Genomic DNA, 15,805 nt, shown 5'->3' on the forward strand with positions numbered 1-15,805 from the left:
GGAACACCTAAATAGTGTCAAGTAACCTGAGATATTGACAAACAGGGTGTAAAAATCAATAGTCAACTAATTAAACTGTGTTCTTGACATTTGTAGCGCCAGAGTCTAATGTACACACTGTGAGGAACACCTAAATAGTGTCAAGTAGCCTGAGATATTGACAAACAGGGTGTAAAAATCAATAGTCAACTAATTAAACTGTGTTCTTGACATTTGTAGCGCCAGAGTCTAATGTACACACTGTGAGGAACACCTAAATAGTGTCAAGTAACCTGAGATATTGACAAACAGGGTGTAAAAATCAATAGTCAACTAATTAAACTGTGTTCTTGACATTTGTAGCGCCAGAGTCTAATGTACACACTGTGAGGAACACCTAAATAGTGTCAAGTAACCTGAGATATTGACAAACAGGGTGTAAAAATCAATAGTCAACTAATTAAACTGTGTTCTTGACATTTGTAGCGCCAGAGTCTAATGTACACACTGTGAGGAACACCTAAATAGTGTCAAGTAGCCTGAGATATTGACAAACAGGGTGTAAAAATCAATAGTCAACTAATTAAACTGTGTTCTTGACATTTGTAGCGCCAGAGTCTAATGTACACACTGTGAGGAACACCTAAATAGTGTCAAGTAAGCCTGAGATATTGACAAACAGGGTGTAAAAATCAATAGTCAACTAATTAAACTGTGTTCTTGACATTTGTAGCGCCAGAGTCTAATGTACACACTGTGAGGAACACCTAAATAGTGTCAAGTAACCTGAGATATTGACAAACAGGGTGTAAAAATCAATAGTCAACTAATTAAACTGTGTTCTTGACATTTGTAGCGCCAGAGTCTAATGTACACACTGTGAGGAACACCTAAATAGTGTCAAGTAGCCTGAGATATTGACAAACAGGGTGTAAAAATCAATAGTCAACTAATTAAACTGTGTTCTTGACATTTGTAGCGCCAGAGTCTAATGTACACACTGTGAGGAACACCTAAATAGTGTCAAGTAGCCTGAGATATTGACAAACAGGGTGTAAAAATCAATAGTCAACTAATTAAACTGTGTTCTTGACATTTGTAGCGCCAGAGTCTAATGTACACACTGTGAGGAACACCTAAATAGTGTCAAGTAGCCTGAGATATTGACAAACAGGGTGTAAAAATCAATAGTCAACTAATTAAACTGTGTTCTTGACATTTGTAGCGCCAGAGTCTAATGTACACACTGTGAGGAACACCTAAATAGTGTCAAGTAGCCTGAGATATTGACAAACAGGGTGTAAAAATCAATAGTCAACTAATTAAACTGTGTTCTTGACATTTGTAGCGCCAGAGTCTAATGTACACACTGTGAGGAACACCTAAATAGTGTCAAGTAGCCTGAGATATTGACAAACAGGGTGTAAAAATCAATAGTCAACTAATTAAACTGTGTTCTTGACATTTGTAGCGCCAGAGTCTAATGTACACACTGTGAGGAACACCTAAATAGTGTCAAGTAGCCTGAGATATTGACAAACAGGGTGTAAAAATCAATAGTCAACTAATTAAACTGTGTTCTTGACATTTGTAGCGCCAGAGTCTAATGTACACACTGTGAGGAACACCTAAATAGTGTCAAGTAGCCTGAGATATTGACAAACAGGGTGTAAAAATCAATAGTCAACTAATTAAACTGTGTTCTTGACATTTGTAGCGCCAGAGTCTAATGTACACACTGTGAGGAACACCTAAATAGTGTCAAGTAACCTGAGATATTGACAAACAGGGTGTAAAAATCAATAGTCAACTAATTAAACTGTGTTCTTGACATTTGTAGCGCCAGAGTCTAATGTACACACTGTGAGGAACACCTAAATAGTGTCAAGTAGCCTGAGATATTGACAAACAGGGTGTAAAAATCAATAGTCAACTAATTAAACTGTGTTCTTGACATTTGTAGCGCCAGAGTCTAATGTACACACTGTGAGGAACACCTAAATAGTGTCAAGTAACCTGAGATATTGACAAACAGGGTGTAAAAATCAATAGTCAACTAATTAAACTGTGTTCTTGACATTTGTAGCGCCAGAGTCTAATGTACACACTGTGAGGAACACCTAAATAGTGTCAAGTAACCTGAGATATTGACAAACAGGGTGTAAAAATCAATAGTCAACTAATTAAACTGTGTTCTTGACATTTGTAGCGCCAGAGTCTAATGTACACACTGTGAGGAACACCTAAATAGTGTCAAGTAGCCTGAGATATTGACAAACAGGGTGTAAAAATGGAATAGTCAACTAATTAAACCGTGTTCTTGACATTTGTAGCGCCAGAGTCTAATGTACACACTGTGAGGAACACCTAAATAGTGTCAAGTAGCCTGAGATATTGACAAACAGGGTGTAAAAATCAATAGTCAACTAATTAAACTGTGTTCTTGACATTTGTAGCGCCAGAGTCTAATGTACACACTGTGAGGAATACCTAAATAGTGTCAAGTAACCTGAGATATTGACAAACAGGGTGTAAAAATCAATAGTCAACTAATTAAACTGTGTTCTTGACATTTGTAGCGCCAGAGTCTAATGTACACACTGTGAGGAACACCTAAATAGTGTCAAGTAACCTGAGATATTGACAAACAGGGTGTAAAAATCAATAGTCAACTAATTAAACCTGTGTTCTTGACATTTGTAGCGCCAGAGTCTAATGTACACACTGTGAGGAACACCTAAATAGTGTCAAGTAGCCTGAGATATTGACAAACAGGGTGTAAAAATCAATAGTCAACTAATTAAACTGTGTTCTTGACATTTGTAGCGCCAGAGTCTAATGTACACACTGTGAGGAACACCTAAATAGTGTCAAGTAACCTGAGATATTGACAAACAGGGTGTAAAAATCAATAGTCAACTAATTAAACTGTGTTCTTGACATTTGTAGCGCCAGAGTCTAATGTACACACTGTGAGGAACACCTAAATAGTGTCAAGTAACCTGAGATATTGACAAACAGGGTGTAAAAATCAATAGTCAACTAATTAAACTGTGTTCTTGACATTTGTAGCGCCAGAGTCTAATGTACACACTGTGAGGAACACCTAAATAGTGTCAAGTAACCTGAGATATTGACAAACAGGGTGTAAAAATCAATAGTCAACTAATTAAACTGTGTTCTTGACATTTGTAGCGCCAGAGTCTAATGTACACACTGTGAGGAACACCTAAATAGTGTCAAGTAACCTGAGATATTGACAAACAGGGTGTAAAAATCAATAGTCAACTAATTAAACTGTGTTCTTGACATTTGTAGCGCCAGAGTCTAATGTACACACTGTGAGGAACACCTAAATAGTGTCAAGTAACCTGAGATATTGACAAACAGGGTGTAAAAATCAATAGTCAACTAATTAAACTGTGTTCTTGACATTTGTAGCGCCAGAGTCTAATGTACACACTGTGAGGAACACCTAAATAGTGTCAATTAACCTGAGATGTTGACAAACATGGTGTAAATATCAATAGTCAACTAATTAAACTGTGTTCGTGACATTTGTAGCGCCAGAGGCTAATGTACACACTGTGAGGAACACCTAAATAGTGTCAAGTAACCTGAGATATTGACAAACAGGGTGTAAAAATGCAATAGTCAACTAATTAAACCGTGTTCGTGACATTTGTAGCGCCAGAGGCTAATGTACACACTGTGAGGAACACCTAAATAGTGTCAAGTAACCTGAGATATTGACAAACAGGGTGTAAAAATCAATAGTCACCTACGATAACTAAACTATGTGTTCTTAACCCTTACAGTGTATTTTGATAAAGTGTATTATAACTTTTATACATTAATAAATGCAGAACAAAATTTTAATGCATAGGCTAGTGGATAAAATGTTCCTGTGAATATAGCAAAATCTTACGTGGCGTTGTGATTTCTGGATAAATAACTTAACATAACGTGTACGGTATTATTACTCTTAGTGTGTCTATTGTTTTAATGAATGGCATTGTGCAATTTAGTATTATCGATAATTTATTTCTATTATAATAGGGTCTATTTATTTGTTATTAAGTTATTAAGTGACACAAACACTGAACACTGTGTATCGTGGACCTGCAGTTAAACTGGTTGTTATATTAATTGTAACATTGTTATTGTCGCTGATAATTTATCGTTACTCGTTATCTATTTATATATTATATTGTTGGCTATCTGAATTATATCATAATGTTAATCACTGTAATTTAAAGCTTTGAGGGCACAGTTTAAGTAGTAAATAAGTTATTCTGACATTGTTACTTACTGTATATGTTAAATATTTATTGTAAATCGTTAATTAGTGGTTAACATTGTTATTTTCTCTGATAATTTATTGTTACTCGTTACCTATTTATAGATTATATTGTTGGCTATTTGAATTATATCATAATGTTAATCACTGATATTTACAGCTTTGAGAGCACAGTTTTGGAAGTAAATAAGTTATTCGGACATTGTTATTTATATGTTAAATATTTATTGTAAATCGTTAATTAGTGGTTAACATTGTTATTTTCTCTGATAATTTATTGTTACTTGTTATCTATTTATAGATTATATTGTTGGCTATTTGAATTATATCATAGCGTTAATCACTGATATATAAAGCTTTGAGAGCACAGTTTTGGAAGTAAATAAGTTATTCTGACATTGTTATTTATATGTTAAATATTTATTGTAAATTGTTAATTAGTGGTTTATCTGTATTTTATGCTTGGTGTTAGATTTTGTTGTACCGTTGATACTCTAGCTTTAAAAATAAATTAATTACATGTTAGTTTTCATATTGTTATTAGTTTTTTAAGAATGTTATTTATGGTTTCTGTTTCTCTCTCCGTTGTTAGTGGTGATGAATGGCTATAAACCTCACAGGGAGCACAACAGCACGGTGTTGCGCACACACGTATTTAACCTAATTGGATAATTTAAACACACTAGCATTGACACACACTATAACTAACGCACACAAACACCGACACCGAGAACACTACAAGGGGAGCACACACACAGTACCGCGCGCCGAGTTCCCGTACCTCCTCAGTCATGTTAAAGCGAGTAGCGGATTGAGTACCGCACTGTCCACTCTAGAAACATATTGGAATTTGACTGAGGGCAGGTTTTATTTGCTTATTTGTTTAGAGATAAGGAGATTTGGGAATTCCGGTAGCCGGCGTTGTCAGATTTCCTGATAACAGGGTTGCCATTCATCGTTGCTGAGGGAAGAATTAATTAGGATTTTTAGGGACTCAAATGTGCGTTTGATTTTAACTATTACTATTAAGTATTTTTTTTTTTAATGTACTGTTTCGATCAAATTTACCACACATACCAAGATATCTAAGCTAGTGCCTGCCCTAAACCGCCGAATTTGAGTTTATAGTTTAGTAAATTAAAAGAAAGTTAAAGTTGAATATTTGTATCAATGTATTCTATATACTTTTTCAAGTGGTCCTCACCGACAAGTTTTGTTGAACTTGGTGAGGCCAAGACTATGTAAAACAACTGTTTATAAATAAAATAAATAAATAAATAAAAAATAAAAATTTTTTTGTTAAATATAGGAAGACATGAAGAGCATGGACTGGGATTTAAAAATATATTTTTTAAGTGATTTTTCTGTATAATTTGCTAGTAATAATATATCAATGAATAATATATTAATATGTTACAATGTAATTGGATTTTGAAATCTGTATTGTAACATTTAAATAAATAACATCTGAGCTTGAATTCAGCTAATATCTTGAGAAGTCTTTTCTTCTCTGACAGGACTGTAACTTTGGTACTATTAATAACATATTTATTACAACCTAATCTACCTCCCTATATCCCATCCTAATAATAACTCGTAGTAGATAGGAACAGAGTAGCCTCCGGATAGTACCAAAATGTCGATATTTCCACTTATGCTTCTCAAAATAAAATTATGTATCACAATAAAAATTATTTCATATATATTCTCCCGTACTGTGTAGGCAAGGAAGATTTGACCCAAAACTTAATGATAGCACTTTAATGTATATGTTCATTGTACATAGTTTAGAGAGAAACTTGTGACTAGGCCTACCAACATGTTTTGTTTTCCTCTGTGCTATCAAATAAAGAATCTACAAAATATATTTTTATTCAACAGCTGGTAAATGTTAGCAACGTTTTATTCTGCTTAACTAATCCATCTTGTATTATTATGTGAGTTTTCTCTTCTCTATGCTAATATTGTGTATTCTTCAGTGATAAATTGTGCTTAAAACCTATTGTATAAAACAGCAGAAACTGTGGTAATTACTACCAGCTTTTTTCGAACGTGAGTTCACTCTATAGAGGTAATTTAATTTGAAAATTAAACATTGAGGATGAATATACCAATTAAACTCACTAACTGCGTTTTCAAAAATGTACTGAAAGACTGTGCATTGATGTGTATCCGGGGAGCCAGCCACACCAGACTGGTGGAAGTCGGTCGCCTGGTTGCTCCTAAAGTAACAGAGGAGTATAAGACCGGGCAGATGTTCCTCCACAAACTGTTCGGCTACCGTGGGGTCATTCTGTTTCCCTGGAAGGCCGTAGTCTACAACCGCAACCGTCGCCGCAGGACCAGAGCAGACTCAGAACAACCTCAGCCTTCAGAGTCGACGAGGAAAGAAGCCAAGGGAGAGGAGCAAACGTTCTACACCGCCCTCGTCGACAACAGAGATGTTCCTTTCATCAGGTCGCAATCAGAGGCCGTGACGTTCATCGCACAATACGGGAGCAGCAACAGTCTTTACGCGATTCCAGGGTTCGACTACGTCGCTCACCACCACGTCTTACCCTACACCGCGACACAAGACGAGCCCTTGCAGCACGAGCTGTGGGACAAGTTCCTGGACTACGACCCCAACAAGGAGCCCCAGTTCAACGCCAAGAGCACGCTCAAAGTCTGGCAGAAGAGGAACCGCCCTTGGCTCCAGCTGTCGGACGTCTACATGGAGACCACAGAGAACGTGCAGGTGACCGTGATCCCGTTCTACATGGGCTGCAGAGGGCACGAGACCTACTGGTGGCGATACCGTGTCTGCCTGGAGAACCTCGGGGAGGACACGGTGCAGCTGAGGGAGCGACACTGGAGGATATTCAGCTTGTCCGGGGTGCTGGAGACGGTGAGGGGTCGCGGAGTGGTGGGCCAGGAGCCTGTACTGAGCAGGGAGTCACCGGCCTTCCAGTACAGCAGCCACGTGAGTCTGCAGGCCCCCAGCGGTCACATGTGGGGCACCTTCAAGATGGAGAGGAAGAATGGACTCACTTTTGACTGCCGAGTACCACCGTTCGCTTTGGAGAGCGCACCGATGCCGGACATTAAATTTTAGTTTCTAAATTTTCTGTTGGATATCTTCATAATAAATATTGTTAAATTAGCCTAGTTGTTTACTTAAATACACATTATGTTCTCGCTCAACCATTCACATAAAAGTCTGGATACTTCCCGTCAGACTTAAAATTTGGACATTTTTGGGGAAAGCTGATGACCACGTCGGTCTTAGACATCGGTTTTGGATCTGAGTTGCAGTGCAGGTACAAATGCTGGCACTTTTATCAGTACCATCGATCTTATACTGTATCAACTCTCATCCTTATTCAGTTTGATGAGATATTCGCTCAGGACAGTGAAACGTGAGGACATGCAGAGTAAGGCTTGAAGGGAATCGATCTTTACATTTTAAAAAATTACAGGAATTTCTTTTTTTATTTTAGAATTGATTTATAGAGATCGAAGCATCTAAAATATGTTATAATAAATGCATGAGGGAATTTTTAAATTCCTATTCTATATGCATAAACAAATTACACAAAATTTTATATGCTCACTATGAACTGTGTACTTTATTACATTAAAAACAACCTGAAAACGTTTTTCGAGGAGTGGGTTGAGTTAAAATTTTAAAAAACACATTTTATACAAGTAATACGAATAGCTTGAATTGTTTAAAAATAGGCACCTCAAAAAAACAGAGGAAATTAATTAAAGTAGAAAGTGCTGTTTTACAAGGACGTAGCCAGGAACAAAATTTTAGGGGTTGTCGAGACGAAATTAGGGAACTCCCCCAGACAAGTTTTTTGAAACTTTAAAATTTAAGAAGCTAAATAGTGAATTTTGCACAAAGTTTTACGTCTCTGAATATGTTGTAATGACAGTTGATATTCATAATTGTGGAGGCACTGCTTTGGTAGGCTGTGTAGGATTAATAATTGAAATTTATTAGACTAATGTGGTAATGCAATTACAAAAAAGATGCTTTTATTGTCTGCAAAACACAGTACACTTTATACAAATTCACATTGAGAAATAATTGTGAGTTTTTACAAAAGTAAAATTCTCTTGACTTTTGACCCATAGTACCTAGTACTTGCTCTGGATAAACTGATATTTTTCCGTAGTGGAGAGAAAATAAGTGCAGCCAACCGATCATATCTTATTTTGTTCCCTAAAACGTTCTTGCCGCTTTTCAATGTTGGGAACGATCTTTCAGAGCAGTGCATGCTTGTAATACTGAATTATTTAAATAACAATAATTAATGGCTCAAAAAGTAATTGAAAATTGAAAGTGTGGGAGGGGGTTCGGACCTTTGAACCCCCTTCCTGGCGACATCCTTACTGTTTTAAAGTACCTGGTATTTGTCATTTAAATATTTCAGGATATACAATCAAGTATCCCTCAAAACATATAAAAATTCAATTTTCATTATTTTACTAAACATGTCCAGTAAATGTTACTTTACTTTTCAACATATTCTTCATTATACTCAGAAATTCATAGTCAAATGGGGACATAATAAAACATTTCAGCTTGAATTTTACAACTAAAAAGTTTTTCACCAAAAAATTTAGCAATATAGAAGTATTCATATTTCTTTGAACAAATACAGTAACTATTTGTTCTATTCTCCATGGCATGAAATGTTCATTTTACACTGTAAAAAATAATATAACTACTTCCTCTATGTACTTTAAAAGCAAAGCAAATAATTAAGATGAGTAATCAAAAGTCACGCCCTGGTTCATCTTAAGATGCAGTGAGATGACTCAAACTTAGCTCATAACATGGGGATGAAGTTTAAAACTGTGCTATAAATAGGAAATGTTTCACTACAGAAACTTAGTTTTCAGTGTTTGAAAGCTAAAGCTTTGCTAAATATACGTTAAAACTAATGGTTTACACCATTCATAATAAATATACATTTTCTAATAGGAAAATCCATTTTCATCTTTTTCTCTTAAGACAAGATTCAGAAATTTCTTATAGTTCTAAAAGGACCTTTGTGCTGCTTCCAAAGCAACAGGATATTCTGGATAGGTAAAGTTGAGGGTAGTAGCCGTCTCCTTCAAGATCCATGAGCAAGGATATTTATTGGGTATTAATACCAGTCATGTTTCCTTGACTGATGTGCCGCTCCCGGACATCCATAAGGTCGCACAAATTTAAGTGACACATCGGTTTTTGCTGTAACCAGTGAAAGGTTTTTTTTAGACACTGAAATCTATACATAAAGTTAAGGTAAGGACAAAAATACTTATATTTCCAGTGGCAATGCAGCCAGCAAAACAGGAAAGCAATAAATTATTTTGGAGACAAAATAAAATAGTTTCTTCCACTTTTTACTGGAGTCTAAAATATTTTATAAGTTATCAAATTGTATTAATCATATTTCTTTTAAAATTTTTAGCACAAGATTGAGATCTTGGCTTTTATTATAGTTTTGGCCTGACTTGTAGTAGGCGTGTAACCTTATTATCTTCTTGTACTCTTAGAATGTTAACTTGTTCTTGTAAATTGTAATTATTTTTTGTTGCTGTAAATTTTACTTTTTTAATGCCAGGAATTTTTTTAAGTATTAGTCACAAATTTACGTACTCATAATATAAAATGCTATAACATTATTTATTAGCCAATTTTTATAATTTCTTTACACAAATATGCAACACCGAAGTAGTAGTGATATGTGTCTGTCACAGTGTTATTGTACGTTCTCAAAAACGTTAAAAAAATTAAAATTAACAATAAAATCTCATCTTTTTGCTTTATTTCAACTTCAAAGTTTGACACTTAAACACATACTAAAAAATTCAACACTCGATAAAATTAAGCATACTCAACATTCTACCAAATTTTAACAAATCTTAAAAGATGATCCTGCAATCAACTCCTCATTAATTGAGTATAAGCAATGTTTACATCTTTCTCTTGAATAACTTCATCCCAGTGTTGAGATGAAATACATACTAAACCTATTAATGTAATGAAAATAACTAAAACCCTTTAAGTTAAAAACTTTTTATTACATACACGTGTTTCGGTTTTTAACCATCTTCAGTGTACATTAACCTCTAAATAAATAAATAAATAATAAACAATGAGATATACACATGTGGACCTTTTAAACATATGTTAAATTTAAATGACACAGTTGTAATTTTCTTATTAGTAATCTGTATTTAATATTTTAATTTTTTCAAAAATTGGATTTGTCTTATTTTTCAGATTTTAAAAGGTCCACATGTGTATATCTCATTGTTTATTATTTATTTATTTATTTAGAGGTTAATGTACACTGAAGATGGTTAAAAACCGAAACACGTGTATGTAATAAAAAGTTTTAATTTAAAGGGTTTTAGTTATTTTCATTACATTAATATAAATAGATAACCCTATAAGTGGAGTTAATAACATACTAAACCTAATTTAATAATTTATTACTGTTTGCAAATTTTATATATTGAATTATAAAAATTTATTTTTGAAACTGAATGTATTGCCAAGGTTACAAAAGTGATGGCTCATTGCAAAATATGTAGGGAGGTACAAGTTCATACTTTTTTATGAATCTGATAGATAAATAAATTTAGTCTAAAATATAGTGTCTGCAACATTGAACACAAATATTTACATTACAGTAACAAAATTATCCCTTATTTAGACCAAATGGCATTTTTAATTTAGCACCAACTGGTATGCTTGTTCTAAATGGTCAAGTGGAATTTTGGAGAAATATTCTGGTACTTTACAAATCCCTTTAAAAAAACATTGATTACAATTTTTTATTACAGTCCTGATCTTGCTCCAAGTGATTTTCACTTGTTCCTGTAAATGAAACCTGCCTAAATTTGTATGGTGATTACGTAGAAAAGTAGTATTTTAATCCCTCTTTCATATGTAAATAATAAAATGTTTTCCTTCTACTTAGTTTCTTTAAATTCCAAAACGCTCCTTACTTCCTGAATAGCCCTTGTATGTTAGTAGCTTCTTTATAAATTCCAGCAGTAATGACAGTGGCCAGCACTTCTGAACACAAATTATTAAGAATGACAATGTGAATAGACCAATCAAATGGCAAGCTGAACTACAAAATTATCCTTACCATTGTCAAGCAGTGTCAGACGATGACTCATATTGGAGTGTTCTCTATGATCATTTTCTGAACAATTTTAAAAACTAAATAATGATTATTCAAGAAGCTTTTCATTAGCTTAAACGTTGGAACAATTGGTTTTCGAGTGAAATATTTTTTATTTTTAACAAAACCCTCTTTAAATATCTTCTCTGAAGACAAGTAAAAAAGAAAAAAAAAGGTTTTTGATTACTCCAAGGGGAGTTGTAAGCATTACAATGCTAACTTTAAGGGCATTTTAAAATCAGACCCCAAAAACTTTTTTCAAGACAAATATTAAAAAATTTGTTCTGTATGTATATTAAATATAAATAGATGAAGTAATACGTCTTTTATTTATAAACAAATTATTTCATAAACACATTGCTATACATTTCCATATTGTGTTTTTATTGTCTTCTTGGAGGTTTGTTAAATGTGATAACACACTTAAATAAATACCTTAGACTATCTTGTACACCGTTGGGCCCACAATTGCTTAATTTTTAGGTGCCCCTTGAGGTTCACGGAGAAAAAATTTAAAATTTTGAAATAATTTTTGTGAAAATTTTGAGAAGCCTACATACATTTTATATAGACGTTTAATGTTAAAAAACCGTTATGGTTTTTTGACATTATTATTAAAAAATTTAACGGCAAATAAAAAATTCCTGAAATAAGGCGTCGTGGTGAACATGTTAATTAATTATCTTTTTTTAACAATGTAATATTCCAAGGCATGTATGATTTGAAACATCTCTCCTTCAAACTATACCTAGCTATTACCTGAGAGTTAACTGAGCTATATCAGGGGCACAGCTAGGTTAACTACTGGCCCATAAATACCAAATCCTGCCCTAGAGTCAAGGCACGAACTATCTGTATAGATCTTCTGGACACCTCTTTTACTCCATTTTTCCCTTTCTTCAATAGTGACTGTGTGGTTTTTCAAAGTTACTACTTTGAAACCATTTACTACTTTCTTAAACCATTCTTTCTGAAACATTGGTTATCATTTCAGCCTCAGGAAATTCCTGGGTTACTTCCATGTGCCCTTCTGAGGAGGTAGATTTAATCTTATGTTCCCAGAAGCTTCATTGCACTTAGAGCGGCTGTCTTCATCACCTCCTGCTCCAGAGGAGTGTATCCCAGAACCGCACTATGAAAGCTAACCTTTGAAGTCTTTGTAAACCCTTGGCAGCTGTTTTTTGTTCTACTTACAGCCACCACGCTAATGTGACCGTTGGTTTTAATATGGCTTCATAGATACAATAAATCATTTTTGGTTTCAGTCCCTGATTTGGTTTCAGACCCGTAAAAGATTGTGGGTCCCAAGGGCCTTTGTCACTATAAATATTGTGTTCTCAATATATTGGTCAGCCTCTCATCCAGGACAACGACCAGATACTTGACTGCGACAGTGTTTTATCCTGATACCTTCCAGAACAGGTTGAACAAGCAGGAACTTTTGACATCATCTGGAGGAACTCCAAACCGTTCCAGAGCTGCGTCCATGGATCGATTGAAGTGTATTTAATAAATCCACAAATATGAAAACAAGTAAACATATAATTCGGCATTATTTTACAGTAATCTATAAAGTACTTGATTTAATATCAATCTGCCTATAATACACATAAAAAACAATTAGTAGTATTTGTTCTCCAGGCAATTTTAATTCGGTGATTGCACGCCAAGCTAAATAACTTAGATATAGCAAATTTTAATATACACAGCTCTTTAAAATAAGACAACAGTTTTTATTAACACAGGAAGCTATTCTGTTGGCTTATGATTATCACGTAGATGGCCAACCGACATCACCAGAAGTAGTTCTCAGTCTGTGGTGCCCGCATCACACCGACCCCTCCCCCCAACCGCCGATAGTTCATCGCACCGCACAACCTCCACTGGTTCTGTTCCGGGTCGTACACTTCGATGGTCTTCAGGTACGCCGTGCCGTCGAAGCCTCCCACTGCGTACAGTTGTCCGTTCACCACCGCCAAGCCCACCTGGACAAACAGCAACACTTATATTATACTGACAATCATAATAACATTATAACTGTTAGTTGGGCTAATAATCGAAACCACAACCTCCTGCTGAGGTAATAATTATTTGGATTTTATTCTTAATACATATAAAAGAGTGACACCCTACAAGTATGACATAACTGCATTAGAGTACAATCTGCTTAAAATATATATATGATTTAAGAATACATATTCCGGCTGGTTTACTAAAAAAAAAAAAGAATAAGACAATTGTTTAAAATTGAGACATTTTTAAGCAATTCATAACTAATTTTATTGTTAATATTTTTTCCATAAAAACAGGTGTTCAAAGGTTTTAGAAGTATACAAGAAAATTCAATCTTTAAAATAATTCGAGATAGCAGCACATGTGAAATCTACCTTTCTTCCAACTAAGCCAGAAGAGAAATAAGACCTCTTAACGTAGTTTCAAAAATTGTATTGTGTCTGTTGTTATAACAATTCCCAATATACTGTATTGGATTAATATGAAAAAATAATCTCAGTTTTTACGACAAAGATTAAAATAAGTGTATACATGGTTTGTTTCAAATTGATTATTGACTATGGTTGATGAAAGATTTGAAAGGATAGCAGGAAATGCTTTTAACTTTAAAACTTATTAACTAGTCATTTGTCTAGACAATAATTTAAACTTAATATTTATAGAATGCATGGTCATACAATAGCATTGTCATGATTTTGTACAATGTGGATAGTAACCATTTTTAAACTTTCTATTGGCTGAGAGTCTTTTATTGGTAGAGAATTTATGTGAGTTATGTATTGTAACTAATCCGTGTGTATTGTCTCAGTAAATATGTGGTTTCAATTGACTAGAAATTATGACATTTCACCACTATTTCCGCAATATTATTGTATATTATTCAACACTGCGCTGTTTTAATTCAATAATTATTTACTAATAGACAAAATATTACAGTTTTTAATACACATTAATATTACGTAATAAGTGACAAGTTTGATTACACTAACACTTTTCGACAACTCTTATGCTTTAAAGTTGAAGACCATTCACAATTTGGGAAAATAATTGTTGTATATAAGTTTTTATTGGCGTTTTATTTTTAAAGTTCTAAAGACAAACTTTAGCAACATTTGGCCATCTCACATTGTTTTGCAAAACTTGAACTTTTTGTTTATAAATGTTACATTTTGTACGTACAAATGTTAAGTTCAACCTCATAAACTGGCGCACACACAACCTTCACTGTTTTATCCCTCATTATCCCATAAGGCCAATGGAATAATGGACTTTTATCAACTTTTACTGTCCGATAAAGTCAGTGTTAACAATCAAAGAGTTTAAATGCAACCATTTTAGTTTGAATTTTCAAAATTGAATTTTTTTCTTATTTAAACTTTTTTTGAAAATCATACAGTACGACTTGTGCTTAAATTTAAGATCCCTATGAGAAAATGAAAAGCCATTAATTACACAAAAAAGTAGTCTTTTTAGTCCATTGTTGATTCATCAGTTACATGTTTAATTAAATTATAATATTAATATTGTCAAGATGCAAAATTAATTATTTTTGACAGAAAGCCAAAGCAAGGTAACCATGACCTACCCCACTACGCCGTGACGTCATGGCTACTATCGGAGACCAAGTGTTGCTGTGAGGATTGTAGCGTTCTGCGCTGGAGAGCTCCATGCAGTCGTCGCGGCCGCCCACCGCGTAGATCAGGTTGTTGAACACTGCGCAGCCTAGGTGTTTACGCCGCGTAGACATTGGAGACATGGGTGTCCACTTGTTCTGTCTGGGGTCGTACCTTTCCACTGGCAACATTAAATAAATTCAATATTTTGCTAATTGTCTAAATGATAATTATTTTTATTTGAAAACAAAGTTGCCTTATAAATGCAAACTTTTACAACACTTTTATATTATTTATTGAAAAAAAAAAAACAATAAAATATTTAGATGAGCTATACATTCCTATTATATTTCATTTTAGTATATTAAAAAGATCATTTTCAGCATGGTAGTTAAAATTTATAGACCGATCTTGTTCATTTACAATAAACTAATCAATATAATTAGCATTTATAAATGCCTGAGAATGAACAGGAACACATTGGATATGTTGACGGCCAACAAATTTTTCCCCTTTTTTCTTGATTCTTTCAAATGCCATCCATTCCCAAAGCTATAGTAAAATTCTTGTACATTTTTTATTTGATACACTAAGAATAAAAACCAATATTACTTCGATGCTGGCAGTATATCGCTGCTCGCAAGCGTTGCAATGTTGTAAAACAAAAAAACTTTTAGCAGTTTATTAAGTAAATCTTGTCTACTGTACATAAAATTATATTA

At 34.0% G+C, this 15,805-nt stretch overlaps 2 protein-coding genes across 2 annotated transcripts in view; one reads left to right on the forward strand and one right to left on the reverse strand.

Moving 5' to 3' along the window:
- The first annotated feature begins 6,163 nt into the window (after nt 1–6,163).
- LOC124365148 (polymerase delta-interacting protein 2-like) lies at nt 6,164–7,422 on the forward strand. Its single transcript, XM_046821101.1, has one exon. It carries the CDS (start codon nt 6,381–6,383, stop codon nt 7,371–7,373), a length of 993 nt encoding a protein of 330 aa, XP_046677057.1. The 5' UTR covers nt 6,164–6,380; the 3' UTR covers nt 7,374–7,422.
- Nucleotides 7,423–12,981: 5,559 nt separating this feature from the next.
- LOC124364113 (kelch-like protein diablo) overlaps nt 12,982–15,805 on the reverse strand; it is a 49,772-nt gene continuing 46,948 nt past the window's right edge. The window contains exons 11-12 of the mRNA XM_046819314.1: nt 15,056–15,264; nt 12,982–13,442 (exon numbers count right to left, since the gene is read on the reverse strand). Of these exons, the coding sequence (XP_046675270.1) occupies nt 13,251–13,442; nt 15,056–15,264 (401 nt within the window). The 3' untranslated portion in view covers nt 12,982–13,250. The remainder of the gene's footprint in view (nt 13,443–15,055; nt 15,265–15,805) is intronic.

The sequence above is a fragment of the Homalodisca vitripennis genome, chromosome 6, assembly GCF_021130785.1.
Source record: "Homalodisca vitripennis isolate AUS2020 chromosome 6, UT_GWSS_2.1, whole genome shotgun sequence".
Lineage (NCBI taxonomy): Eukaryota > Metazoa > Arthropoda > Insecta > Hemiptera > Cicadellidae > Homalodisca > Homalodisca vitripennis.

Excerpts from the sequence above, each read along its gene's own strand:
- LOC124365148 (XM_046821101.1), top strand. The coding sequence starts at position 6,381 with ATGAATATACCAATTAAACTCACTAACTGCGTTTTCAAAAATGTACTG.